Below are 27,238 nucleotides of genomic sequence, written 5' to 3' on the forward strand. Positions count from 1 at the left end.
GCGTGGCTTGAGGAATCGCCTTAGCTCGCAGAGGGTGGAAGGGGGAGGGTTTTACAACATGCCTCATGATCTGATTGGTCCGTGATGGCGACACGCTGGGCCCTGACTGGCGAGGGGGCGGGGCCTGATGCGAAAGCTGCTCTGTGATTGGCTGGAGGCGGGGCCGGGGCCGGGGGTGTCATGGCGGCTGCCGCCTGGTCCGAGCGGGTCCGAGAGCTGCTGAAGCGGATGAACAACTTCCAGGAGCCCGGTGCGGGGGCGGGGCCTAGCCGGGGGCGGGAATCTACCGGGGGGGGGGAGTGTCCATGGTAACCGGCTCCTAAAGGCAGCGCCTGCTGCAATCGGCCGACACAAAATGGGGCACCGGCCACCCCTTTAATTCTTAAAGGGGAGGTGAGCGGGGGGAGTCAGCCGACAGACAATACCGGCTGCTGGCCTTTAATTCTTAAAGGGGAGGTGAGCGGGGGGGGAGTCAGCCGACAGATAATACCGGCGGGGAAGGAATTAGCCGACGGGAATGGCGGGGACTCGCTCACGTGCTTCGCTCCTTAAAGGCGCAGGGCGGGAATTCACTCCCCCGACAGGGACTGCAATTAAAGGGATGAGCCATCGCTCTTTAAAGGCGCAGGGCGGGGAGCTGGGAGGCTTGTGACCCCTTTAACTGTTAAAGGGGCAGGATTTAGTGGGGGGAGGGACCCACAGCTAATTAAAGGGACAGGTGGGGGCACTGGGCCGCAGGGGGCTCTGAGGTGCAGGAGGTCAGTGGGGCGGGGGGCACTGGGGTGCAGGGAGCGGGCAGGGGGCTCAGAGGCGCAGGGGTTTGGTGGGGCGGGGGGCTCTGAGGCGCAGGGGTTTGGTGGGGCGGGGGGCTCTGAGGTGCAGGAGGTCAGTGGGGCGGGGGGCACTGGGGTGCAGGGCGGGGGCAGGGGGCTCTGAGGTGCAGGGGTTTGTGGGGCGGGGGGCTCTGAGGTGCAGGAGGTCAGTGGGGCGGGGGGCACTGGGGTGCAGGGAGCGGGCAGGGGGCTCTGAGGCGCAGGAGGTCGGGGGGGCGGGGGGCACTGGGGTGCAGGGCGGGGGCAGGGGGCTCAGAGGCGCAGGAGGTCGGTGGGGCGGGGGGCACTGGGGTGCAGGGCGGGGGCAGGGGGCTCAGAGGCGCAGGGGTTTGGTGGGGCGGGGGGCTCTGAGGCGCAGGGAGCGGGCAGGGGGCTCAGACGTGCAGGGATTTGGTGGAGCGGGGGCACTGGGGTGCAGGGAGCGGGCAGGGGGCTCTGAGGCGCAGGAGGTCGGGGGGGCACTGGGCGGCAGGGAGCGGGCAGGGGGCTGAGAGGCGCAGGGGGCGGGGGGCACTGGGCGGCAGGGAGCGGGCAGGGGGCTGAGAGGCGCAGGGGGCGGGGGGCACTGGGCGGCAGGGAGCGGGCAGGGGGCTGAGAGGCGCAGGGGGCGGGGGGCACTGGGCGGCAGGGAGCGGGCAGGGGGCTGAGAGGCGCAGGGGGCGGGGGCACTGGGCGGCAGGGAGTGGGCAGGGGGCTGAGAGGCGCGGGGGGCACTGGGCCACAGGGAGTGGGCAGGGAGCTGAGAGGCGCGGGGGGCGGGGGGCACTGGGCTGCAGGGAGCGGGGCAGGGGGCTCTGAGGTGCAGGAGGTCGGGGGGTGGGGGGGCACTGGGCCGCGGTCAGGGGGCTCGGGGGGCGGGAGCTCTGAGCTACAGGGTGTCCGTGTGAGGGGGTCTGACCTTGGCCCTCTCCCCAGGCTCATCCCGGGACCAGTGCCTGCCGTTCCTGGTGGCTGGGCAGCGCGTGGGCTCTGTGCCCGCCCCGGTTGCCCAGAGGCTCCAGGGCTACCCGGCCGTGTTCACCGTGTGCCCCGAGCCCGGCGGGCCCGGCCGTGTCGAGCTCTGCCGGAGCTGGCATCCCACGAGCAGCGCACGGCTGCCGTGGGGCAGGTGCTCACGGAGCTGCGGGACCTGGGGGCTTTCCCCTGCCTGCGCGAATGGAGAGACGAGGTGAGAGGCCGGGCGCCCAGCACTGGGGGGAGGGGGAGTGGGGGCTAGTGGGGAGCGGGCTGGGAGCCAGGACTCCTGGGTTCTCAGCTGGGCCCCGTGTCCTTGCAGCACTATGAGGTGATGCCCCGGTTCTGCGACCCGCCTCTGTTCAGCATGGAGCGTGCGGCCACCGGTGAGTCCTGCTGGCTGGGGGGGGTGGGGGAGGGAAGGGAGGTGCAGTGGGGAGGAGCTGAGGGCAGAGTGGGGGGGCAGGGAGGCGCTGAGTGGGTAGGGGAGGAGCTGGGGGGCAGAGTGGGGGAGTGGAATGGGGTAGGGAGGTGCAGTGGGGAGGGGCTGAGTGGGGGAGTGGAATGGGGTAGGGAGGTGCAGTGGGGAGGGCAGATAGGAGGGCGTGGGGGTGGCAGGGAGGCGCTGAGTGGGGAGGGGAGGAGCTGGGGGCGGAGTGGGGAGTGGAATGGGTAGGAGGTGCAGTGGGGAGGGGCTGAGTGGGGGAGTGGAATGGGTAGGGAGGTGCAGTGGGGAGGGCAGATAGGAGGGCGTGGGGGTGGCAGGGAGGCGCTGAGTGGGGAGGGGAGGAGCTGGGGGGCGGAGTGGGGGAGTGGAATGGGGTAGGGAGGTGCAGTGGGGAGGGGCTGAGTGGGGGAGTGGAATGGGGTAGGGAGGTGCAGTGGGGAGGGCAGATAGGAGGGCGTGGGGGTGGCAGGGAGGCGCTGAGTGGGGAGGGGAGGAGCTGGGGGGCGGAGTGGGGGAGTGGAATGGGGTAGGGAGGTGCAGTGGGGAGGGTAGATAGGAGGGTGGGGGGAGGCAGGAAGGTGGGACGGCCTGGGGGGGCCGAATGGGGAGGGGAGAAGTGACGGCCTGGGGGTGCTCGGGGGAAACCCCTCCACTGACCTTCCCCCTCCCCTCCCCAGCGCTGCTGGGGGTTCGCTGCTACGGCACCCACCTGAACGGCTACACCTGGCGCAGGGGCCGCCCCTGCATGTGGCTGGGCCGCCGCGCCCTCACCAAGCCCACCTACCCCGGCCAGCTGGACAACCTGGTGAGGGGGGCACCGCTGGGGAGGGGCACGGGGCTGGATGCAGGGGGCGGAGCACTGGGGGGAGGGGTTCTGTGGCAGCCGGCTGCACCCGCACCGGAGAGGCTCCGGGGGGAGGTACCACGCTGGAGGGGCCCGGGGCAAGGTACCATGCCACAGGGGCCTAGGGGGAGGTACCACGCTGGGGGGAAGGTACCACGCTGGAGGGGCCCGGGGCAAGGTACCATGCCACAGGGGCCTAGGGGGAGGTACCACGCTGGGGGGAAGGTACCACGCTGGAGGGGACCGGGGCAAGGTACCATGCCACAGGGGCCTAGGGGGAGGTACCACGCTGGAGGGGCCCGGGGCAAGGTACCATGCCACAGGGGCCTAGGGGGAGGTACCATGTCAGAGACACCCAGGGGGAGGCACAATGCCAGAGAGGCCTGGGAGGAAGGAACCACATTAGAGAGGCCCGGGGGAGGTACCCCACGTGCAGGGCGCTGCCCTCACTCCCTGCTGTCCCCCAGGCGGCGGGGGGCATCGCGGTGGGGCTGGGGGTGACGGAGACGCTGGTGAAGGAGTGCCAGGAGGAGGCCTGCATCCCCCCCGCGCTGGCAGCCCAGGCCCGGCCCGTGGGCACCATCAGGTAACTCGGGGTGGGGGGGTCACCCTCTCTAACCCCCCCCTCTAACCCCCCTTTCCTCTCTGCTCTGACCCACCCCAGCCCCTAGATCTGCCAGGTCAGCATCACCATGTGGCCAAGAGGAGAACTGCATCTGCAGGGGGCTGAGCCCAGCACCATGGGGGTGGAAACCAGGCAGGGTCCAATGGGGAGCCGCTCTCCCCCTCCAGCACCCACCCTGCTGACCCCCTCTCCCCTCCCCCTAGCTACACCTATGAAGACCATCGGGGCATCTTCCCCGAGTGCCAGTTTGTCTTCGACCTGGAGCTGCCCGAGGAGTTCGAGCCCCACGTGGGCGATGGGGAGATGCAGGAGTTTTACCTGTTGGGCCTCGATGAGGTGAGCGGTGGGCAGGGGGCGCTCTCCCTTGCCAGTCAGGGCCAGGTGCTGTGGGGCACCGTGCTGTGGGGCAAAGTGCTCAGTAGGGGGCACTTCCCCCTGGCAGGCTGGGCACTGGGGGGCACCGTGCTGCAGGGAGGGGGTCAGGGGCACCCGGCCAGGCAGTTAGCGCTGCCGCTCCTGCCCTGCCCTGCCCCACCCCGAGGGAGGTTGCGTTGGTTATCGCCCATGGCGACAGCCCATGACCATACACTTCTTAGGGAGCGCCAGGCACCGTTATGTGTGGCTGTTTCCCAGCTGCTCCGCTCCAGAGGTGGCTGCTTCTCCATGGAAGGCCAGACAGCCGCCCGCCCACAGCTGGTCTCTCTCCCGCAGGTGAAGGACGCCATCGCGTCAGGTGACTTCAAACCCAACTGTGCGCTGGTCGCCCTGGATTTCCTCATCCGGCACGGCCACCTCCAGCCTGATCATGGTGAGGGGACAGCCCCGAGCTCGGCTAGCAGGGGCTGCGGGTCAGAAGTAGGGGCACCAGCTGAGCTGGGGGAGGCACAGGGGCTACAGGTCGGGAGTGAGGGGCACGGGCAGGGCGGAGCCAGGGGCTGGGGGGTGGGAGTGGGGCTTCGCACCAGCCTCTCACCCCCTGTTCTCCCCACAGAGCCCCACTACGCCGAGCTGGTCGAGGGGCTGCACCGGAGCAGGTGAGACGTCGCCGCTCGTCTCCACTTCTGCTGCCCCTACCCAGCGACCCCCGCTCCTGTGATAAGGGTGCCAGGACACAGGGCCCCACCCCTCTGCACCCCGCCCCCCGGCACCTGCCTGAATAAATCCTCAAACCCTCAGCTGCTGTGTGCGTCTGGCTCTGGGGGGGCGCAGCTCACACACCGCAGGGCCCGTCCCCTCCAGCAGGGGGCGCAGGGCCCATCTCCTCCAGCAGGGGGCGCTGGACACACACAGGGCGCAGGGCCCGTCCCCTCCAGCAGGGGGCGCAGGGACCCACACAGAGCGCAGGGCCCGTCTCCTCCAGCAGGGGGCGCAGGGACCCACACAGAGCGCAGGGCCCGTCTCCTCCAGCAGGGGGCGCAGGGATACATAGGGTGCAGGGACCCACACAGCGCAGGGCCCATCTCCTCCAGCAGGGGGTGCTGGACACACACAGCGCAGGGCCTGTCCCCTCCAGCAGGGGGCGCAGGGACACACACACAGAGCGCAGGGCCCGTCTCCTCCAGCAGGGGGCGCAAGGACACACACACACAGCGCAGGGCCTGTCCCCTCCAGCAGGGGGCGCAGGGACCCACACAGCGCAGGGCCCATCCCCTCCAGCAGGGGGCGCAGGGACACACAGTCATTTTTCTCCTTTAATTAAAAAAAAGTTCATGGTGCCCCCTGCAGGGGAAGTCTCGAGGGGTGGGGCCTCACTCAGCCTCGTTGAAGCGGGTCAGCATGGTCTTGTGCAGCGTCTCGCGGTACGACTCGGCGGCCGAGACGCCGTAGGAGCTGCCACGGGCACCCAGGCCGGAGCCGCGCACTCGGGTCTGCGCCTGGGGAGGGGGAGACCTGGTGAGATCAGGGACCTGCCCCTCGGAACCACCCCAGGGGCCACGGGGTGCCCCACTCGCCCTGCCCCCGGTACCTCAATGGGGGTGACGATGCCTTGCTTCTTGCGGCCCAGGCCGCTGCCCTCCTTCCAGCCCATGGCCTGCAGCATGCGGCTCCCAATGTTATCGCTGCCCAGCCCGTCCCGCGTCGGCTGCTCAAAGTCTCTGCGGGGAGAGCAAAGGGTCAATGGCCGAGATGGGGATGTGGCCACCTCTGGGGCGGGGCAGCTGGGAACAGCCACACACAACGCCACTCGCCCACTGCTACGATGCAGCCACCTCTGGGGCGGGGCAGCTGGGGAACAACCGCACATAACGCTGCACGGGGACAGTTCAGCCAGCGCTGAGATACTGCCACCTCTGGAGAGGGGCGCTCCTGGAGGGCAGAGCTCCACCCTGACTGGGCGGGGCAGCATGGCAGGGGCGGGGCTTACACAGTGGCGGGCATCACAGCTGAGTACTTCCGCTTCTTGGGCTCCGGGGGCTCGGGGACGCCGTACTTCTCCCTGCGCTCGGCCGCGCGGTCCCGGTACTTCATCTGCCAGGGGAGGGGCCCATTAGAGCCAAGGTGAGCCCCCAGCCCCACCCCCTGACTGTACCCCCCACTCCTCCACTGTGCCCCCAACCCCTCCCTGGAGTCAGCGACCCCCAAGCCCCTGCATTCCTCCTTCCCCACTGTCCTGGTGCAGCATGGCCCCTCCATCATCCCATCCGCCCCCCCGCTCTACCCTGCCACGCCGGCCCCCTGCCCACCTCCATGTCGTTCTTCTCCAGCGCCTCCAGCTCCTGCTCAGACAGGTGGGCGCGGCGGTGAATCTCCAGGTTTTGCTGCAATCAAAGAAGAAGGTAGGTAGGGAAACCCGGGGGCTGAATCGGGGCTGGCACCCCCTAGAGGGGCCGGTCCCCGGGCCCCATTCCCCACCCCATGAGCCAGCCAGTCCCTGCCCTGGGGCTGATGGAAGCCAGCACCCCCTAGAGGGGCCGGTCCCCGGGCCCCATTCCCCACCCCATGAGCCAGCCAGTCCCTGCCCTGGGGCTGATGGAAGCCAGCACCCCCTAGAGGGGCCGGTCCCCGGGCCCCATTCCCCACCCCATGAGCCAGCCAGTCCCTGCCCTGGGGCTGATGGAAGCCAGCGTCCCCTAGAGGGGCCGGTCCCCGGGCCCCATTCCCCACCCCGTGAGCCAGCCAGTCCCTGCCCTGGGGCTGATGGAAGCCAGCGCCCCCTGGAGGGGCCGGTCCCCGGGCCCCATTCCCCACCCCGTGAGCCAGCCAGTCCCTGCCCTGGGGCTGATGGAAGCCAGCGTCCCCTGGAGGGGCCGGTCCCCGGGCCCCATTCCCCACCCCGTGAGCCAGCCAGTCCCTGCCCTGGGGCTGATGGAAGCCAGCGTCCCCTGGAGGGGCCGGTCCCGGGCCCCATTCCCCACCCCGTGAGCCAGCCAGTCCCTGCCCTGGGGCTGATGGAAGCCAGCGCCCCCTGGAGGGGACAGGCCCCGTGACCCCCCCACACACACCTTGTGCAGCCGAGAGCTGCTGGTGGCGGATCAGCGCCTCCTTGCTGGGGAACTGCCGGCGGCAGAGCAGACAGGCCAATTTGTGCCAGTCCGTGAGCTTCTCCTCCCGGTCGGATGCCCGCTCCGGCTCCTCCTCGCTGTCGCTCTCCCCGCTGTACGCGGCCACCAGCCCCCGCGGCGGGCTCTGCGGGGGGAAACAGCGCCATGGGGCCAGCTGGGCATGGGGGCCCCTCACCACTACACACCACGCCCTCCCTGAGCCAGGAGAGAACCCAGGAGTCCTGACTCCCAGCCCCCCCCCCCAACCCCCCACCGAGCCAGGAGAGAACCCAGGAGTCCTGGCTCCCAGCCACCCCCTGCCACTCTAACCACTAGTGCCCACTCCCCTCCCTGAGCCAGGAGAGAACGCAGGAGTCCTGCCTCCCAGCCCACCCCTGCTCTAACCACTAGACCCTACTTCCCCCCCCCCCCCCCCCACCCTCCCGAGCTGGGAGGGGACCCAGGCATCCTGCAGCACAGGGCACTTACCAGCCTGTCATCGCTGGCCAGCTTGGACAGGTCCATGGGCGTGTGCTGCCTCTCTGCCAGCGCCCCCTAGGGGAGAAGCACAGCAGTTCAGCTCAGCCAGGGGCCCTGGCGGGTTCTCCCCCACACCCACCTCCCCCATTGGACCCCATGCTGCGGGGGGACCGGTGGGAAGGGGTCCGGGGTTTTCCCCCGCGCCGGCAGTACCTTCTTCTCCAGGATGGCGTAGCCGGCGTCGGCCGTGGCCGACTCGCGCCGCTCGTCCTCCCGCAGCGAGCTGATCGGCTGGAAGCTGTTCTTGAAATTCTCCTTCTGTTTGTTGAGGCTGCTGGGCCAGCGCTCCATGTCCTTGGCGATCTGTGGGGGGCAGGGGGCCGTCAGTGGGGCACTGACCCCATGATGGGGGGCAGGGGGGGAAAGCTCGTAGACAGGCTGCAGGATTCTCCTTTGCTTTCTGTCCCAAGCCGCCCCACCCCAGAGCTGGCTGCATCTCAGCGCCGAGCAAGTTATCCCCATGCGGCCTTACGTGCGACTGTTCCCCAGCTGCCCCGCCCCAGAGCTGGCTGCATCTCAGCACCATATGAGGCATCCCCATGTGGCGTTACATGCAGCTGTTCCCCTGCTGTCCTGCCCCAGAGGTGGCTGCATCATGCCAGCGAAGGCTGGGCTGGCAACACCTCTTGTGCATCTAGAGGCAAACTACTTAACAGGCTGGATGGAAAAGGGGACCATGCAGCTCCCTGTGGGGTGGGGACAACCTCTGCTGAGCAGCGGGTGCGGAAAGGCCCTGTCCTACCCAGACCCCAAAGGGGGCCAGGACAGAGCGCTCCCAGGGGGCAGGCAGCACCCACCTGCTGAGCTGTTTTGGTCTTGTGTTTCTCCTTCTTCTCCTTTGCCCTCCTTGCCGCTGCCCCCAGAGCCGTCCTTGTGGGCGTCGGCGCCCCTGGTCGGAGGCCGGCACATAGGTCCTGCGCTCGCCGTCCCAGTACAGATACTGCTGGCTCTGTGCGTTGTAGTAGTACTGTGGGGCCAGAGAGATGGGGGGGCGTCAGGCGCTGCAGGCTGTGTGTCCCCCCACCCCCCGTCTGCACCCTCCCCCCCACAGGCTACATCCCCCCCAGCTCACCTGGGAGTTGGGGTCATAATAGAGACCGGTCAGCGGGTCGTAGTAATAGCCGGAGGTTTCGTCGTACTGGTAGGTGGATACGTCTGGGACAGCTGGGGGGTGCAGAGCGGGGCTCAGCCAGGGGGGCCGAGAGGGCCGACATCCCGGCCCCCCCAACACCCCTCCCAACATAGCATGTCTTCCCCGACAGCCCCCCCACACCACAGCCCTCCAACCCTCTCCCAATGTGGCACCCCCTCAGACCCCCCCACATCCTCCCCCACAAAACACAGCCCTCCAACCCCCCCCACATCCTCCCTATGTGGGCACACACACCCCCGGAGCCCCCACATCACCCCACATGAAGCATGGCCCCTCCGACCCCCCAGAGACCCCCCAATACAGCAGAGACCCACTCAGCCCCAACAAGGCCCCTCCCCCGATGGACCCCCCCCCCCCCAGCCCTCCACTCACGGTACTGGACCGTAGGGCTCCTGCAGCGTGGGGGTGGGCAGGGGCAGGCCGGGTGCTGGGCGCAGGAGAGGCGGCGCCGCTCGGCTGGGCTGGGGCTCGGCGTCTCGGGCTTCAGCACGGCCGGGGACACAATGGTGTAGGGCTGGCTCTGCGCAGGACAGCCGGCAGTGGGGAGACCGCCAGGAGAGCCCCCGACCCAGAGCAGGGTGGGGACACCCTGGGGAGAAACCCCCCTTACAGCCCCGGGCAGACCCCCCCAACCCAGAGCAGGGATGCAGAGACACCCCCCCCCACGCAGCCCTGAGCAGGGAGAGCCCCCCCCCATACAGCCCCCAAGCAGGGAGGAGACCCCCCCCCCCCCATACAGCCCCGGGCAGCCCCCAAGCAGGGAGAGCCCCCCTACCCCCACCAGCCCCGGCAAGCCCCCGAGCAGGGAGGAGACACCCCCCCCATATAGCCCTGGCCAGCCCCCAAGCAGGGAGAACACCCCCCCCACAGCGCCAGCCAGCCAGCCCAGAGCAGGGAGGAGAGACCCCCTCCCCCATAGAGCCCCAGCCAGCCCCCGAGCAGGGAGGGCAGACCCCTGCCCCGAGACCCAGGCTGACAGGCCTACCTGGGCAAGTGGCAGCGGTGGCCCTGGGCGGTGCCCCGCAGTCTCGGCTCCCGCCGGGCGGCTGGTACAACGACGGGCACGGCGGTGGTCTGGGCGGCGTGGGGGAAGCTCTGCAGGACGGGCAGCGAGTCGACGCCCGGCACGCCAGGCTCCAGGGACGGCTCCGCGACTGCCAGGGCAGGGGAGAGCTGGGGTGAGAGGGGGCCCCCCAGAGACCCACAGCCCAGGCTGGAGCCAACCAGGACTCCTGGGTTCTCTCCCTGGCTCCGGGAGGGGAGTGGGGGCTGGTGGTTAAAGCAGGGGGCTGGGAGCCAGGACTCCTGGGTTCTCTCCCTGGCTCCGGGGGGGGAGTGGGAGCTAGTGCTTGGGGGGGGAGGAGGGCTGGGGCGCCAGGACCCCAAGACATTTTAAAGCTTCTAAGTGAAGCAGGCGGGGGAAGGGGAGAACCCCACAGAGCCCCATGGCGAGGGGTAAGAGGCTGCCACAAGCCAACCTGACACAACAGGGGATCCAACCCCTGCCCCATCCCGGCCCCCAGGCGGTGGGGAAGGGGGCGCGAGGGGCCGGCCCCATGTCCCACGCCCGCTCTCACCTGTGGCTGCGGCCTCCCCGTTGGCGCCGGGCTGGGCCGGAGAGCCCCTTCAGGTAGGCATGGGAGTAGAGCGCCGGCTCCGCGCCGTAGGCCTCCTCCTGCTGGTAGTAGGCGTAGTCGGCCGGCTGCTCCTCCGAGGCCGCCCAGGCCCCCTCACTGCCCTGTGATGCCTGGGGGCAGAGAGCAGGGTTAGGGGGGCATAATGGTACCACCAGCCCTCACCCCTCGGCTGCCGTGGGGGCAGGGACACAGTTCCAGGTGTGGGGGCCTGCTGCCAGCCAGTCCCATCCCAGCCCCCAGCAGGGAGTCCTGGGGATTAACACCGCCAGGCCCCACCCCCACAGCAGGGAATCCTGGGGGTTAACGCCCTCCCCATGCCACTGCAGCAGGGAGTCCCAGGGATTCACACCCCCCCTACACACACTCCAAACTGCCCCACACCCCCGCGGGAGAGTTACCCACAAGCCCCTGGGCAGGGCGGGTTACCTGGGAGATGGCCCACTGGGCCGCAGCGATAGCAGTGCTGGCGACGGAGGCGGCGCTGATGCGGTTACTGTCGGAGGAGCCCATGTCCCTGTGGGGGGTGGGGCAAGGGAGTGTCAGTGGGTGGGGTGGGGTGGGGTGGGGTGGGATAGGGTGGGGGCCCCCTCCCCTGCACTCACCGCTTGGAGCCCTTGGCAAACTCCACGTTGATGGTCTTGCCGTCAATGTGCAGCGGCGGGTGCAAGGCCTGCAGGATCTGCAGGAGCTGGGCTGCCTCCTGGGGGGGGGGCAGATGGGGTGAGATGGGCCCAGACCCCCACCGCCCTCCCCTCCCAGAGCCAGGGAAGAGAACCCAGGAGACCTGGCCCCCAGCCCCCCGCTCTAACCACCAGACCCCACTCCCCCTCCCAGAGCCAGGGAGAGAGAACCCAGGAGACCTGGCCCCCAGCCCCCTGCTCTAACCACCAGCCCCCACTCCCCTCCCAGAGCCAGGGAGAGAACCCAGGAGTCCTGGCTCCCAGCCCCACTGCTCTAACCACCAGCCCCCACTCCCCTCCCAGCGCCGGGAGAGAACCCAGGAGTCCTGGCCCCCAGCCCCCTGCTCTAAGCACTACACCCCACTCCCCTCCCAGCGCCGGGAGAGAACCCAGGAGTCCTGGCCCCCAGCCCCCTGCTCTAAGCACTACACCCCACTCCCCTCCCAGAGCCAGGGAGAGAACCCAGGAGTCCTGGCCCCCAGCCCCCTGCTCTGACCCCCAGCGCCGGGAGGGGCCCCGGGGCTCACCACGATGGTGGCCAGCTGGATGAAGGCGAAGCCGCGGTTGAGCTGGGTCTGCTTGTCTTTGATGACGCGGACGTTGGAGGCGGAGAGCACCGCGTAGGGGGCCAGCGCCGCCAGGATCGACTCCATGGTGCTGTGCGGGTTCAGGTTCCGCAGGATGATTGCTGGGGGCGGGGGGGGGGGGGGGGGGGCGCGTGAGGAGGGACTAGAACCCCCCCCCCCCCGGCCCAACAGGCCCCCCCCCCGTCAGCCAGTTCCCGCCCCCTTAGAGTCCACCCCACCGTCAGGCTCCTCCCCCTTGGGGCCAACCCACTGCCAGTCAGGCACCCCCCCACCAGGCCACTCCCCCTTACAGCCTGCGTCAGCCAGACAACCCCACTTAGAACCCGCCCTAAACTATTCCTCCCAGGTACCCTCCATCCATTCCATTCCAGCCCACCCCACTCACCTGGGCACCGGTCCCACTGCCCCCCCGCCCTGCCACCCGATACCCCCTCCTGGCAACTGGCGTGCTCCCCAGAGCTCTCCCCCCGCTCCCCACACCCCTTCCCCGTCTCCCACAGCCCGCCCCCCCTGCTCCCCACGGCTCATCCCCCTTCCCCATCCCCCACAGCCCGCCCCCTGCTCCCCACGGCTCATCCCCCTTCCCCATCCCCCACAGCCCGCCCCCTGCTCCCCACGGCTCATCCCCCTTCCCCATCCCCCACAGCCCGCCCCCTGCTCCCCACGGCTCATCCCCCTTCCCCATCCCCCACAGCCCGCCCCCTGCTCCCCACGGCCAACTCCCCTTCCCCCCACTGCCCCCCCCGCCACACCTACCCTGCCACCCGATACCCCCTCCTGGCAACTGGCGTGCTCCCCAGAGCTCGCCCCCCGCTCCCCACGACCCACACCCCTTCCCCGTCTCCCACAGCCCACCCCCTGCTCCCCACGACCCACACCCCTTCCCCGTCTCCCACAGCCCACCCCCTGCTCCCCACGGCTCATCCCCCTTCCCTATCCCCCACAGCCCGCCCCCTGCTCCCCACGGCTCATCCCCCTTCCCCCCACAGCCCGCCCCCTGCTCCCCACGGCTCATCCCCCTTCCCCGTCTCCCACAGCCCGCCCCCTGCTCCCCACGGCTCATCCCCCTTCCCCGTCTCCCACAGCCCGCCCCCTGCTCCCCACGGCTCATCCCCCTTCCCCCCACAGCCCGCCCCCTGCTCCCCACGGCTCATCCCCCTTCCCCCCACAGCCCGCCCCCTGCTCCCCACGGCTCACCCCCTTCCCCATCCCCCACAGCCCGCCCCCTGCTCCCCACGGCTCATCCCCCTTCCCCCCACAGCCCGCCCCCTGCTCCCCAGGACCCACACCCCTTCCCCGTCTCCCACAGCCCGCCCCCTGCTCCCCACGGCTCATCCCCCTTCCCCCCACAGCCCGCCCCCTGCTCCCCACGGCTCATCCCCCTTCCCCATTCCCCCACAGCCCGCCCCCTGCTCCCCACGGCCAACTCCCCTTCCCCCCACTGCCCCCCCCGCCACACCTACCCTGCCACCCGATACCCCCTCCTGGCAACTGGCGTGCTCCCCAGAGCTCGCCCCCCGTTCCCCACGACCCACACCCCTTCCCCGTCTCCCACAGCCCGCCCCCTGCTCCCCACGGCTCATCCCCCTTCCCCATCCCCCACAGCCCACCCCCTGCTCCCCACGGCCAACTCCCCTTTCCCCCACAGCCCACCCCCCACGGCTCATCCCCCTTCCCCATCCCCCACAGCCCGCCCCCTGCTCCTCACGGCCAACTCCCCTTCCCCCCACAGCCCACCCCCCCGCTCCCCACGGCTCATCCCCCTTCCGCTCCCCATGACCCACACCCCATTCCCCCCGCCCCCCACAGCCTGCCCCCCGCTCACTGTCGTTGGCGTTCTCAGCGCAGGGCTCTGATGCCTGGGCCAGGGGCTGGGTTGCTGACAGCACCGAGGCCTGGTAGGGCTGTGGCAGGGGAAGGAGGCCCTGACTCAGTTCCCGGCCCGACAGCGCCACCAGCTGGTCTAGCCGACTCCCTGGGGGCAGCTTCTGCTCGGCCTCTGGATGGGGCAGAAAGCACGTATTAACCTGTGGGACTCCCCACTGCAGGGTCTGATGGGGGGGGGGGGGAATAGCTCAGCCAGGGCGCTAACCCGCGGGACTCCCCACTGCAGGGTCTGATGGGGGGGGGAGAATAGCTCAGCCAGGGCGCTAACCCACGGGACTCCCCACTGCAGGGTCTGATGGGGGGGGGGGGCGCATAGCTCAGCCAGGATGTTAACCCACAGGACTCCCCACTACAGGGTCTGATGGGGGGGGGAGAATAGCTCAGCCAGGGCGCTAACCCGCGGGACTCCCCACTGCAGGGTCTGATGTGGGGGGGGGGGGGGGATAGCTCAGCTAGGGCGCTAACCCACGGGACTCCCCACTACAGGGTCTGATGGGGGGGGATAGCTCAGCTAGGGCGCTAACCCACGGGACTCCCCACTGCAGGGTCTGATGGGGGGGGGGAATAGCTCAGCCAGGGCGCTAACCCGCGGGACTCCCCACTGCAGGGTCTGATGTGTGTGTGTGGGGGGAATAGCTCAGCCAGGGCGCTAACCCGCAGGACTCCCCACTGCAGGGTCTGATGTGGGGGGGGGGGGGGGGGGGAGAATAGCTCAGCTAGGGCGCTAACCCACGGGACTCCCCACTGCAGGGTCTGATGGGGGGTGGGGGAATAGCTCAGCTAGGGCGCTAACCCGCGGGACTCCCCACTGCAGGGTCTGATGTGGGGGGTGGGGGAATAGCTCAGCTAGGGCGCTAACCCGCGGGACTCCCCACTGCAGGGTCTGATGGGGGAGGGGGGGAGAAGATAGCTCAGCCAGGGCGCTAACCCATGGGACTCCCCACTGCAGGGTCTGATGGGGGGTGGGGGAATAGCTCAGCTAGGGCGCTAACCCGCGGGACTCCCCACTGCAGGGTCTGATGGGGGAGGGGGGGAGAAGATAGCTCAGCCAGGGCGCTAACCCACGGGACTCCCCACTGCAGGGTCTGATGGGGGGTGGGGGAATAGCTCAGCTAGGGCGCTAACCCGCGGGACTCCCCACTGCAGGGTCTGATGGGGGAGGGGGGGAGAAGATAGCTCAGCCAGGGCGCTAACCCACGGGACTCCCCACTGCAGGGTCTGATGGAGGGCTAAAACTAGCACTGTTTCTAGCTCACCTGATTTGGGAACGCCACATTTAAAGCATTTCTCCCTTCGTTTGAAATTCTGCACTCCACACTGAAACAGGAATTAACGAGAGACTCTTAATGGAGAGCGCCCTCTGCTGAGCCCCCCGCCACGCTCGGCCCTGACTGCCCCCTGCCAAGTCCCCCACAGCACAGCGCCCGGCCCTGACTGCCAAGGGAGAGCGCTCCCTGCCCAGCCCCCCGTCCCGCTCCCCGCAGCACAGCGTCCCCCAGTGCCCGCCCTGACTGCCAAGGGAGAGCGCCCTCTGCTGAGCCCCCCACCCCACTCCCCGCAGCACAGCGCCCAGTCCTGACTGCCAAGGGAGAGCGCCCCCTGCTGAGCCCCCCACCCCACTCCCCGCAGCACAGCGCCCGGTCCTGACTGCCAAGGGAGAGCGCCCTCTGCTGAGCCCCCCGTCCCGCTCCCCACAGCACGGCGTCCCCCAGTGCCCGCCCTGACTGCCAGGGGAGAGCACCCCCTGCCCAGCCCCCCTGTCCCGCTCCCCACAGCACGGCGTCCCCCAGTGCCCGCCCTGACTGCCAGGGGAGAGCGCCCCCTGCCCAGCCCCCCGTCCCGCTCCCCGCAGCACAGCACCCGGCCCTGACTGCCAGGGGAGAGCGCCCCCTGCCCAGCCCCCCGTCCCGCTCCCCGCAGCACGGAGTCCCACAGTGCCCTCCCTGACTGCCAGGGGAGAGCGCCCCCTGCCCAGCCCCCCCGTCCCGCTCCCCGCAACATGGCGTCCCCCAGTGCCCGCCCTGACTGCCAGGGGAGAGCGCCCCCTGCCCAGCCCCCCGTCCCGCTCCCCGCAGCACGGAGTCCCACAGTGCCCTCCCTGACTGCCAGGGGAGAGCGCCCCCTGCCCAGCCCCCCGTCCCGCTCCCCGCAGCACGGAGTCCCACAGTGCCCTCCCTGACTGCCAGGGGAGAGCACCCCCTGCCCAGCCTCCCCCCGCAGCACAGCGCCCCTTAGCTCAGTGGCCATCGCCCCCGGATCACAGCCCCCCTCCTGTACCTTGCTGCAGAGCCAGTCCTCATTTATCTTGGGCTTGGGGTCGCTGTAGTGCATGGAGACTTTCTGGCCCAGGATGCTGAGGGAGTGCTGCTGGGGGAAAGCAGAGCGGTGAGAGCCGGCGGGTGGCGGGGGGGCACCCGTCACTGCCTCAGCAGAGAGAGAGAGAGAGATTTAAACCCTTCTGCTGAACGGATGAGGGAGGGGAGGGAGGGAGGGAGGGAGGGGCCGCAGGCCCGGAGAGGTTTGGGTCTCGGCTACATGGCTACCGCAAAGCTAACCTGTGCCGGCCCAGCGTTTGGGGCTGCCGGCACGGCCGGCTCCGAGCTACCAACGGCTGCTAGGATGGAGGGAGCGGATGAGAGAGAGAGAGAGAGAGAGAGAGAGAGAAAGAGAGAGAGAGAAAGAGAGAGCAGCCATGATCCAAGACGCCCGCGCGGCACAACGCCTGACACCGCTGGGAACCACCGCTGCATGCCCTGCTAGCCAGCAGCTCCTCCGGCGACCTCTGGGCCACCACCTCGGTATGGCCCCCGCCCGCCCCCACCTCGGCCTAGCTGCTCTGCCTATGGCCCCGCCGGGGCCTGATCCGACGCCCTCTCCTGCGCAGCGCAGCGCCCCGCCGCCCCACCCCGCGAAGCACGGTGTCTCGGCCACGCACGGCGGCTCCCACTGGGGACGCCCGCCACGCGCTCGGCCCGGCTAGGAGAGGAACGGAGCCGCGCGGGTCAAGGGGCGTTGTCAAAGCCAATTCCAATCCACCAAGATCTCAGGGATACGGGGGCCTGGAGGCTGGTCTGACAGGTGTTCGCTCTTCTGCCCTGGGGCCTCCTCCGGGTCCGGTGGACACAGACTTAACGAAGGCTGACGCCAGGCGCCCTCCCTGCCCTAGCTCCTGGCGCTGGCACTGCCGCGGGAAAGCTCGCAGCCTGCCCCTCTGTGGGAGACTGGGGATGGAGTGACCTGCTGGAGGGCAGGAGAGGGGCCAGGTGCCAGTGTCAGGGCCCTGCGGCACGAAAAGGGGCTGGTGCCATCACTCAACATCCTCTTGTGCCATGCGCTCCGCCGCATGCCGTCCAGAGCGGGACAAAGAACCCAGGAGTCCTGGCACCCATCATTGCTGCTCTAAGCACTAGACAACACTCCGCTTGCGGAGCCATGGAGAGAACCTAGGAGTCCCGGCTGCCAGCACCTCCTGCTCTAACCACTAACCCCCACTCCCCACCCGGAGCCAGGCACACAACACATGCGTCCTCATTCCTAGCCACCCCCCAGAACACACTTGTCAGAGACACGGAGAGAACCCAGGAGTCCTGGCTCCTGGTCCCCATGTTCTAAGCACGCTCCCTCCCAGGGCTGGGAAGAGAACCCAGGAGTCCTGGCTCTCAGTCCCTCCCTGCTCTAACCACTAGACCGCATTCCCCTCCCAGAGCCAGGGAGAGAACCCAGGCGTCCGGGCTCCCAGCCCCCCCTGCTCTAACCACTAGACCCCACTCCCCTCCCAGAGCCAGGGAGAGAACCCAGGCGTCCTGGCTCTAAGCCCTAGTGAGTCCCTAAGGGGGTGGGGGGTGATGCTCTCCCTGGGGGGCTGGAGCAGGCCCAGGCTTGTGGGTCGGGCGGTAACAGGAGCAGTACTTGTGGGGGTCAAGTGCGGCAAAGCAACCTGATTGGCTTCCATCCATCGGGTAGCGTCCTGCAAGTGATTAAACTCGACGAAGGCGAAGCCGCGGCTCTGACCTGGAGGACAGCATTCAGATACAGACGCAGTGTGTTAGTCAACAGATCCAGCCAACATCACGCACCCTCTCGCTGCACCCCTGGGGCGGGGCCGGGGGCGCGGAGGGGGCACCCTGCCTGGACACGTGGGCGGGGGGCAAGGGCAGGGGAAGAACCAGCCACGCAGCCATGGGGCTGCTAGCACAACAGAGCCCTGGAGTACTGGCTCCCAGCCCCCCACCTCTAACCACTAGACCCCCCTCCCCTCCCAGAGCCGGGGGGAGAACCCAGGTGTCCTGGCTCCCAGCCCCCCACCTCTAACCACTAGACCCCCCTCCCAGAGCCAGGGAGAAAACCCAGGAGTCCTGGCTCCCAGCCCCCCACCTCTAACCACTAGACCCCCCTCCCCTCCCAGAGCCGGGGAGAGAATCCAGGAGTCCTGGCTCCCAGCCCCCCACCTCTAACCACTAGACCCCACTCCCCTGCCAGAGCCGGGGAGAAAACCCAGGAGTCCTGGCTCCCAGCCCCCCCTTCTCTAACCACTAGACCCCACTCCCCTGCCAGAGCCGGGGAGAAAACCCAGGAGTCCTGGCTCCCAGCCCCCCACCTCTAACCACTAGACCCCAGCCCCCTCTCAGAGCCAGACCAGCTCCCTCTCCACTTGCCCATGCGGCCTCCCCAGAGCATTGCTCTCCCATAGGGAGAACGGGCTCCAGCCCCCCACCCTGCTGCTCAGGGTCCTAGGACCCGGCTCTGGTCACAGGCTCCCCATAGCACAGCACTCCTAGCGTCACGCTGGGGTACTGGTGTGAGCACGGCTTGCCAGGGCAGAGCACCCCCTGCAGAGCCCCCCGCCCTGCAGCACGGCACCCCCAGCGCCCGGCCCTGACTGCCAGTGAGCACCCCCTGCAAAGCCCCCCCGCCCTACAGCACAGCGCCCCCCCCCGTGCCCGGCCCTATCTGCCAGGGGAGAGCGCCCCCTGCCCAGGTCTCCCCGTTAAGCACAGGTTTTGCTCTGTCCCATCGCACAGATCCCCTTTGCCTTTAGCTCGGCCTGGCTGAGGGTTCCCAAGCTAGCCCCAGCTGAGCCGCGCAGCAGCCTGCTGGGGGCTGGGGGTAAGGACTCCAGTGGGTGCCTGCCCCCCGTCCCCCCCACCTCCGCTGAACGATGTGGGACAAACCCGCACCCAAGCCCCAGGCTCCAGATCCCAGCATGCAGTGCTCCAAGCACTGGGCCAGTGCATGCTGGGAAACATCTCTGCAGGGGGCTGTGCCTTGAGCTGCGGGGGCGGGGGGAGGCGCTGAAAGTTGGGCTCCGCTCCACAGCGTCCCTGTGAGGCCTGGCACAACACAGAGCTAATGCAGAGAACAAAATATCCATATCTACACACCCTGCTTTGGAAGGTACGAGGACACTGGCTCTGTGTGTGTGTGCGTATGTGAGTGAGTGAGTGTGCGACACACACCAAGGAAATACCTTCGAGACAACAGCCAACTCACCTGTTCAGCCCAGCCCATCCTGGCCACGCGCTCCCCAGAAGGGCTGGCCCAGTGCCGGCGTTCCCTAGCGCCGGCTCTCTCTGGGAGCAAACCGGGCCGCAGCAGAACCCAGCCGCGGCCTCTAGCATGGCCTCGGTCCAGCCAGGGTTCGCGCCCAGCAAGGAGGGGAGGGGGGGGGCACGCGCCTGGCCGAGGATTCCTCCGCGCTCCCCGAGGACAGGGAGAGAGAGCAGCGAGGGCGGGATCCGCCTGCAGACTGACCGAACCGGCCCTGCGGGCAGGGGTCTGGTACCAGCCAAAAGCCTAGTGCGGGCTGGGAAGCCGGCCGCACCAGGGCCTGGGCAATTTCTGCTAGCGAGAGAGACACACCGAGCGCGCGCGCTGCAGGGGGAACCACCGCGGGCTCCCAGCCGGAAAGGGGGGGCAGGAGGCAGAACTGTGAACAGACGCTCACCTGAGGCTTTGTTCCGCATCAGCCGCACCTCGCGGGGCTGGATCCCGTGCGCCTGCAGCTGGGCCCGGATCTGCGGGGGGAGCACATGGTAGGAGCACAGTCAGCACTGTCCACCTCCAGGGTGCAGACAAGGGGAAACTGAGGTAGAAGGCGCCACTCATGTGACATCCTGCAGCTGATCAGTGGAAAAGCAGCTCCCAGCACCCTCCCTTCCTACAACCACTAGACCCCACTCTCCTCCCAGAGCTGGGGAAAAGAACCCAGGCGTTCTGGTTCCCAGCCCCCCTCCCAAGCACTAGACCCCACTCTCCTCCCAGAGCTGGGGAAGAGAACCCAGGAGTCCTGGTTCCCAGTACCCCTCCCAAGCACTAGACCCCACTCTCCTCCCAAAGCCGGGGAAAAGAACCCAGGAGTCCTGGCTCCCAGCCCCCCTCCCAAGCACTAGACCCCACTCTCCTCCCAGAGCCGGGGAAGAGAACCCAGGCGTTCTGGTTCCCAGCCCCCAACACCCAGACCTACGTCGTTCTCGGAGGCGGACTGGGGCAGCATTCTCAGCATGACGATGCTGCTGGCCTTCTGCTCCTCCTCTGGCTCGGGCCGGTAGTCCTGGTCACGGTAGTCCCCGTCGCCGGGGTAGCCCAGGTGCTCGGTGGGGCTGTCCCGCTTGCGTTGAGTCTCCGACCCCGAGGAGGCCTCGTAGGAATCCTGGTGGGAGAGGACAGGGTCAGGACAGCCCGGCACTCGCGTCCCGTCCCGTCCCCACCCCCGGCAGAGAGGCCCACCCAGCCCACAAGGCTACAGCCCCCGGGGCCGGAGCCCACCTCGGCGCTCTGCTCCTCGGATGAGTCGTACTCGTTAGCGGCCTCATGGCTGCTGAAGTCGCGGGGGTACGAGCGGTAATCCATGTCCCGGTAGTCGTGGTCTCGCTGGGTCCGCCCGTCCACGCCGTCGTCCTGGGACCGGTCAGCAGCACCATATCGGCCCGTCCGGTCCCCGCGGCCACCTCTGGGGGGAACAAGGGGTGTAGGTTCAGCACCATGGGCTTGTAGATCAATCTCTGATAATTTTCATATGACTTTACATTGTGCCTCTTCATATAACCTTGTGGTGGGTCTACCCACGTGTGACCTCTGTTTTCATGGAACTTTGTATCAAAGCCTCATTTAAAAACTTTGCATTGCCCTTGGTATAATATTATAGCCCCTAAGGATAGAATAAGATAGAAGAAAAATTTCTGTTTGCTAGCAGTAGAACAAGAGCTCTCCCCCCCCCACTCTTAATCAATTGCCCTGTTGAATGAATGAGGTGTGGATGAGCAAGGCATGGAAGGCAGCACCTCCAGACAGCCTCAACTGTTGGAGAGGGGCTGGGAGCCAGACCCAAGGACAATAAAACATGTCAAGTGGGCTCATTAAAGACAAGCAGACATACTGACGGCCTCTGGGGTTAGAAGCGAGCACCTTCTTTTGGAAACACCCTCTTTGCAGCATTGGGACAACACTCAAAAGAAAGCAGCACAAAGGACCAATGGACACAGACACAGAGTTTGAATCTGGTCTAGATTTGCATAAGAGGAAAGCTGCTATAAAAGTGAGGTGTCTTGCAGAGGACCCCGGGTCTCGTCTTGTCAACATGGGAGCATCGATCCGGATCGGCAGAAGCCCGGCTCCACCCCCTCCCCCATCTAACTCACCTGGCCAGTGAAGTTAAGGGGAGCAACTAATTGGTAACAACAAGACGGAGTGTGTTTGTGTGTGTGTGTGAGTGTAAGTGTAATATATTATATGCATATAATACAGTGTTAATGAATACATGTATCACTAATAAATGTGGCGTTTTGTCTTATTCCCCCTGAAAAGATCCTGTGCAGTACTTTAAGTACAACAGGCTACCAGGGCAGAGCACCGCCTGCTGAGTCCCCACCCTGCCCCGTGCCCTCTAGCACCCAGCCAGCCCTGCCTGCTAGGGGAGAGCGCCCCCTGCCCCACAGCATAGCGCCCCGCCCCAGCCCTCCCGGTACAGGGGCGCATGGGCCCATTGGCGTAGGGAGATGGTACCTCCGTTCATACTCCATTTCCTCCTGCAGCGGGTCAGTGCTTCGGAACAGGCCGGGCTCTTCGGTGGGCACTCACCACACGGCACTGCCACCGGCTGTGTCCACGACCCTGAGGGCAGAGAGAGCAGAGGGGGCATCAGCATGGCCGTCCACGGAGCAGGGGGAAGGAGACCCATGAAATCAACCGAGTAGTGCCAGACAGATACATCAGGGGCTAAGCGAGGATCCTCACACACCCCTGCTAGCCCAGGCCTGGGGTCCCCCCCAGCCCTGCCGGTGCCCCTGACTCCCAACCTGCAGCCCCCTCCTAGCCCAGCCCTGGGCTTCCCCAAGCTCCGCCGGTGCCCCTCACTCCCAACTCACAGCCCCGGACTCCCCCCACCCCTGCCAGTGCCCCTCAATCCAAACCCACAGCCATGTCAATCCTGGTCTACCTTATACACATCATGGGAAGGAAGAGAGCCTAGGGGGTTTTTTGGTTGGTTTTTTTTTTTTGGGGGGGGGGGGGGGGCACTGGGAGCCCAGAGTCCTGGGTTTTCTCCGCAGCTCTGGGAGGGGAGCGGGGTCTAGTGGGTCAGAGATGGGGGGAGTGGGGATTGGGAGTCAGGAAATAAGACTCCAGTCCCAGCTCTGACACCCACTTTCCCTTTGGTTCTCAGCATGTCCCTTCCCCTCCCTGGCCTCCTCTACCGGCGGCAGGAGCTCTAGGTTTCCATGCGCTAGTGACTCCCCCAGAGCCGGCCTCGCTGCAGCGAGAGCACCCCAACCGCCGCTGGCTCGGCGCATACTGCACTGACTCCCGAGGGGCTACGGCGTGTGGGGCACCCGCCCGGTTCTCCGTGCTGGGCCTGTGGGAGAACCTGTCTGGCCACACGGGGGGAACCGCGGGACGGTGCTGAAGGCCCAGCGGTCCTGCCCGGGGAGAGACGTTTGGGGCCGTGGTACCATTTTACCCCAGTTACAGACACTTTGGTGCTCGGGGCCCCAGCCCAACTGTCCCCCCTTTCTCCCAGTCTCATCAGCCCTGCTAGCGGTGTCGACCTGCGTCCGCTACTGCACAGCAGCCGGGTTAGCAGCTGGCGAGAGGCGCTCGAGTTTTAGTCCAGACCCCATCGGGGACCAGCCAGCCCCAGTTCAAAGCCCCAGCGCACTGGAGCGAAGGGACGGGACTGGAATTCGCAGCCTCTGCCTGGCGGAGACCACGGAGGGGCCTTGTGAGTTGTCCTCTCCGCAGCACCGTGACCCTCTACCTGAACCACGTCTCTCACAGAGCTCGCCGGGGAACGGAGTGAAGGGTCTTGCCCCAAACCTCTCCTCCCCATGTGCTTCTCTGACAGGCCTTCTCCAACCCAACACCCTGCAGCGTTGATCCCTCCAGGTTCCCTGCCCAGGAATGTCGCCCAGCCACAGCAAAACCGCTCCCCCAGAGGAGAGAGAGAACAACTCTCACAGCACAGACGTTCACCCCAGTGCTGACAAATCGGGGACCTCATCGGATTTGTCTGGGGGAACTTCCTGGTCTGCCTTTCTCCGCTGTATCACAGCCCTTGGTACCCAGGGTTTCCTTAGACCCCTCTCGATCTTTCTGAGACGCTAACGATCCCATTTGCACTTTGGCCACAGCATTGGTGTGGGAGCTTCGGCTCAGCTGCCCGTCCACTCAGAGGCCCAGATCCTTCAGGGATCCATTCCACGGCTCCTAGAAGTATTCCTAGAGGCCTCTGGCTGGATTAATGCAGGAACGGTCCCTGACCACCACCCCCCCACACCAGATTTAGCAGCTCAGAATTCATCCCTCAGTCTGGCTCCATCCAGGGGACTGGTCCAAAACTAATCAGGCAATTGACCAGTCACATCCCAGGCAAATATTTCAAAGCACTAATTTCTCACAGCAGCAGCAACAAGAAGAGAACAGAATAAGACTCTGGTTTCTGCGAGGCTTGCACCTTACAGAGTTCCCCGAGTTATTTTAACTTTAAACAACGCGACACACCAAAATTAAGTTCTAAACAAAAAAACCCCAAAATGGTACCACGATGCAATCAAAGAGGTAGGACACCAGTTACATCCCCGATTTCTCGCTGGACTATCGAACCAGATGAGATCGTGTTCCAACAGGTGGTCAACTGACCGACTTCCCAAACCTGACGAGAACATGATGCATGCAATCCCCAGAGTAACACACCCAATTCTCCCCTTAACAGCAGGTAACATAAGGGTAGCAGCCAGCCAGTCCCACTGCCCTGGGGCTGGATCGGAGCTGGTGCCCCCTAGAGGGGAAAGGCCCCAGGTCCCATTCCCCCCCCAACCCCACCCCGGAGCCAGCAGCTTTGCAAGCATGCTGCCCCACACAACATAGGCTGTGATTGATTTATTTCATCCCAGCAAGTAGCAGTAGCGATCTCTGACCTGCAGAGACAGCCCCTCAGGCTACAAGCTCCTGCCTTCACTGCGAAGGGGGGTGGGGGGGTGCTACCCAAGCTCTACCATAACCCCAGAACATCCCCCCACGCAGATTGATTCCTCCAGCCCCTTGGGCTGCTTTGCCCTGAGCTCCCGCAACGCATGCAGGGGCTGGTCTTTCCATGTGCTAATCATCGTTATTGATTATTTCTATTTGCAGGAGCCCTGAGACGATGCCCATGCCCCTCTGCAACTAGTCAGAAGGCCAGGCATCATTGCCACGCCATGGCCAGTGTGCATACACAGAGCCCCTCTGCTCAGCACGCACCACCACCCTCCCCGGGGTACCCGGCTCTCTGCACCCTACTAGCCAATACCACAGCGCAGCTGGAAGTCTCTGTCGCAAGACACAAAGTCCGCCTGTCTATCCAAGATCAACTCTCTTCCACCGACGCCGTGAAGCAGTCACAACCGATACCGAGAGGGCGGAAGCCTACAGAACTGGCTCAGAACCCTGCCAAGCACTCTGCAGTTCGATTCCCCACCCGGATTTCTGCAGGCTCGCCGCACCTCCTACCAAATGAGCCGTGCTTTCCGGGGCTGAGCGCAGGCTGCCAGGGACGAAGCCGGATGGAAACAAGGAGTCTCTCTCCCGCTCGGCTCCAAGCCTGCAACACCGACCCGCTTTGCCGCCGAGATCACGCTGACAGGGGGACGCCCGCAAAGGTGGGTCCCAGCTGTGCTCTGGGTGAGGCTGCCTGTGAGCACCTCTGAACTCCAGGTCACTCATCTCTCTGGGGCTCAGCTCTGCCTTTGCCAAACAAGCTGTTGAACCATGCAACAGCCAGGAGAGGATAAAGCTGCCGGCACTTCCCAGGTCTGAGCCAGCATGGGGCAGAGGACAACGAAAACTCCACCAAACCAGGTGTTACAAAGCAGGAATTTTCTGTAATAGTTTCCTGATGCCTACGCATGCCTCAGTTTCTCTCCGTACTTTGCACTGCTACCCAGTGGGGGTGGAAGGGTAACAGGTTGCTCTTGGATCAAAGCTAGAGGACGTGTGTCATGTAAGAGCCTGGGGGTGGAATGAAGGGGTCTAGACTGGCTGAAACGGACCCCTGGGAGCGCCAGCCCACTGTCTAAAAGCTGGGGCGTAGCACCCATCCTGGGGCTCCGTGACACCAGGCCCTTCTGCTGATGGATGAATCCCAGGTAGATGAAGCAAACAGCCTGGGGTCACGCGGAGAAACAAACGCTGAGCCTGTGAAACTCACTGCCACAAAGTGACACTGAGGCAGGGTTAAAATCAAGGGTGGGGTAATTCTAACAACAAGGCTTCAAAACCACAAAGCAAGCCCCCTGCACAAGCCGGCTGCTTGCAAACGGGGGCTCGGAGGAGACGGGTCATCTGGTCACAATTCCTTGCCCCCTTTCCTCGGCAGTATCTGGTACTTGGCCCCTAGCTGAGACAGGATATGGGGGAGCCGGAGGGGAGGGAACAGGGTGTGGGGAGCGGTCCTCTCCTAGGCACCTGTCTCTGCTCCCCCTCCAGGCCTGGCTGCGACCTGCCACATAACCTCAACCAAGCCAACTTCCCCTCTCGGTGCCTCCACAGCCCAGCATGGCAGGGGACCCCCCGATCCCGGCACGAGGGGGGGGAGGGAGCCCCCAACCCCAGTCTAGCCTCCACCCGCTGCTGGCCCTTTGGTGACCAGACCAGGGTATTTTTATCCAGAAGTCCAGCTGCCCACCTAAGCCGGCCACCCCAGGGTGCTCCCGCGCCCCCGGCCTCTCACCGGCCTCACCCACCAGCCACCTTCCCCCCATGGCGAGGCTCCCCCCACACACCCCTCACTCCTGCCCCCAACCTCCAGCCCAGGGCCCCTCCCATTCCCAGACTCTGCCCCCCAACTCAGGCCCAACCCCTCACTCATCCCTTCCCCCCCCCACAGCCCCTCCCCCCTTTCCTCCCTTCCCCCCCCGGCTCCTCCCCTAGACCACCCCCACCAACAGGCTCCTCCCCTCCCCCAGCCCCACCGGCTCCCCAGCCCTCCTTCCCCTCACTGCCCACGCCCCCACCCCACAGGCTCCTCGGGCCCCCAGACTCCGCGCCCCTCCCCCACAGGCTCCCCAGGCCACGCCCCCACCCCACAGGCTCCTCGGGCCCCCAGACCCCGCGCCCCCTCCCCCCACAGGCTCCCCAGGCCACGCCCCCACCCCACAGGCTCCGCCCCCTCCCGGGCCCCCAGACCCCCGCGCCCCTCCCGCCCACAAGGCTCCCCAGGCCACGCCCCTCCCGCAGCGCCCCCACCCCGGCCCCCCCGAGGCGGCGCTGACCTGGGCCGCGGGAGGCCGCTGGCCGGGCCGGACACCCCCGCTCGCTCCTCCTCGCGCGCGCGCACCCGCCGCCGCCCGACACGCAAGATGGCGGCGGCGGCCAGCGGCCGAGTCCTGGCGACTCCCGGCGGCGGAGAACGTGGCCACGCCCCCCGGGCGCCGGCTCCCCCCCTCCCCACACACACGCCGCGCGCACTGGCGGGAATTCCGCGCGCGCGCGCCGGAGGGGTGGGGCCGCGTCACGCGCTCTCGGCCCCGCCCGGAGCCTCTTGAGGACTCGCCTCCACTGGCAGGGGATTGGTTGGACTAGGAGCCGGCCCGCCTCTGCTGGCAGATGAATGGTGCAGCGTGCACGAGGCCTGGCTGCTGATCATTGATGATTGGTGGAAGGGTCACAGGCCCCGCCTCTGCTCGCAAGGGATTGGTGGAACGGGCAGAGAGTCCGTTTCTCCTCTCAAGGGATTGGTGCAGCCTCCCACGGGTCCCGCCTCCCAATGGATCACTGACCGGCCAGGTCATGACCCAAGCGTGACCTCACGGATCACTGCCATGATGTCATAGAACGTCCCGACATGGCGAATATGTTTGTGTCACCCGTGTAGGTTGGGCAGTGACGTCATCACCCAGCGAGCAGTCAAGGCGTGCAGCAATAGAACCGGATGACGTCACTGGATCTCGTTGTGATGTCATCGCGGGGGCACCACTTCTTGGGGGGGGCAGCTCCAGGATACGCCAGTGCCTAGGTGACGTCATCCACCCGCGACAGGCACCGCGCTGCGCCCACGCGTGGGGCCAGACGCTGAGCAGGGGGCCCGGGGGAAACATGGA

At 66.9% G+C, this 27,238-nt stretch overlaps 2 protein-coding genes across 2 annotated transcripts; one reads left to right on the forward strand and one right to left on the reverse strand.

Annotated features, from left to right (window-relative positions):
* Positions 1-60: 60 nt before the first annotated feature.
* LOC101950852 (uncharacterized) lies at positions 61-4,879 on the forward strand. The gene is given in 9 exon segments (XM_005311970.4): positions 61-250; positions 1,749-1,895; positions 1,898-2,001; positions 2,110-2,173; positions 2,913-3,040; positions 3,547-3,665; positions 3,908-4,040; positions 4,416-4,512; positions 4,696-4,879. Coding segments are annotated over 9 exon segments (909 nt in total). The 5' UTR covers positions 61-180; the 3' UTR covers positions 4,743-4,879.
* A 502-nt stretch (positions 4,880-5,381) lies between these two features.
* Positions 5,382-26,572, reverse strand: RBM10 (RNA binding motif protein 10). Its single transcript, XM_065571134.1, is given in 31 exon segments — positions 5,382-5,578; positions 5,671-5,800; positions 6,070-6,173; positions 6,389-6,463; positions 7,146-7,331; positions 7,676-7,741; positions 7,880-8,029; positions 8,524-8,565; positions 8,567-8,614; positions 8,616-8,693; positions 8,799-8,890; positions 9,252-9,258; positions 9,260-9,301; positions 9,303-9,344; positions 9,346-9,407; positions 9,874-9,931; positions 9,933-10,033; positions 10,457-10,502; positions 10,504-10,626; positions 10,943-11,030; positions 11,119-11,216; positions 11,724-11,884; positions 13,609-13,782; positions 14,927-14,987; positions 15,948-16,034; positions 17,608-17,681; positions 19,615-19,684; positions 20,134-20,319; positions 20,436-20,619; positions 21,672-21,779; positions 26,411-26,572. Coding segments are annotated over 30 exon segments (2,778 nt in total). The 5' UTR covers positions 21,689-21,779; positions 26,411-26,572; the 3' UTR covers positions 5,382-5,452.
* Positions 26,573-27,238: the final 666 nt, after the last annotated feature.

Source organism: Chrysemys picta, chromosome 17 (genome assembly GCF_011386835.1).
Source record: "Chrysemys picta bellii isolate R12L10 chromosome 17, ASM1138683v2, whole genome shotgun sequence".
NCBI classification, from domain to species: Eukaryota; Metazoa; Chordata; order Testudines; family Emydidae; genus Chrysemys; species Chrysemys picta.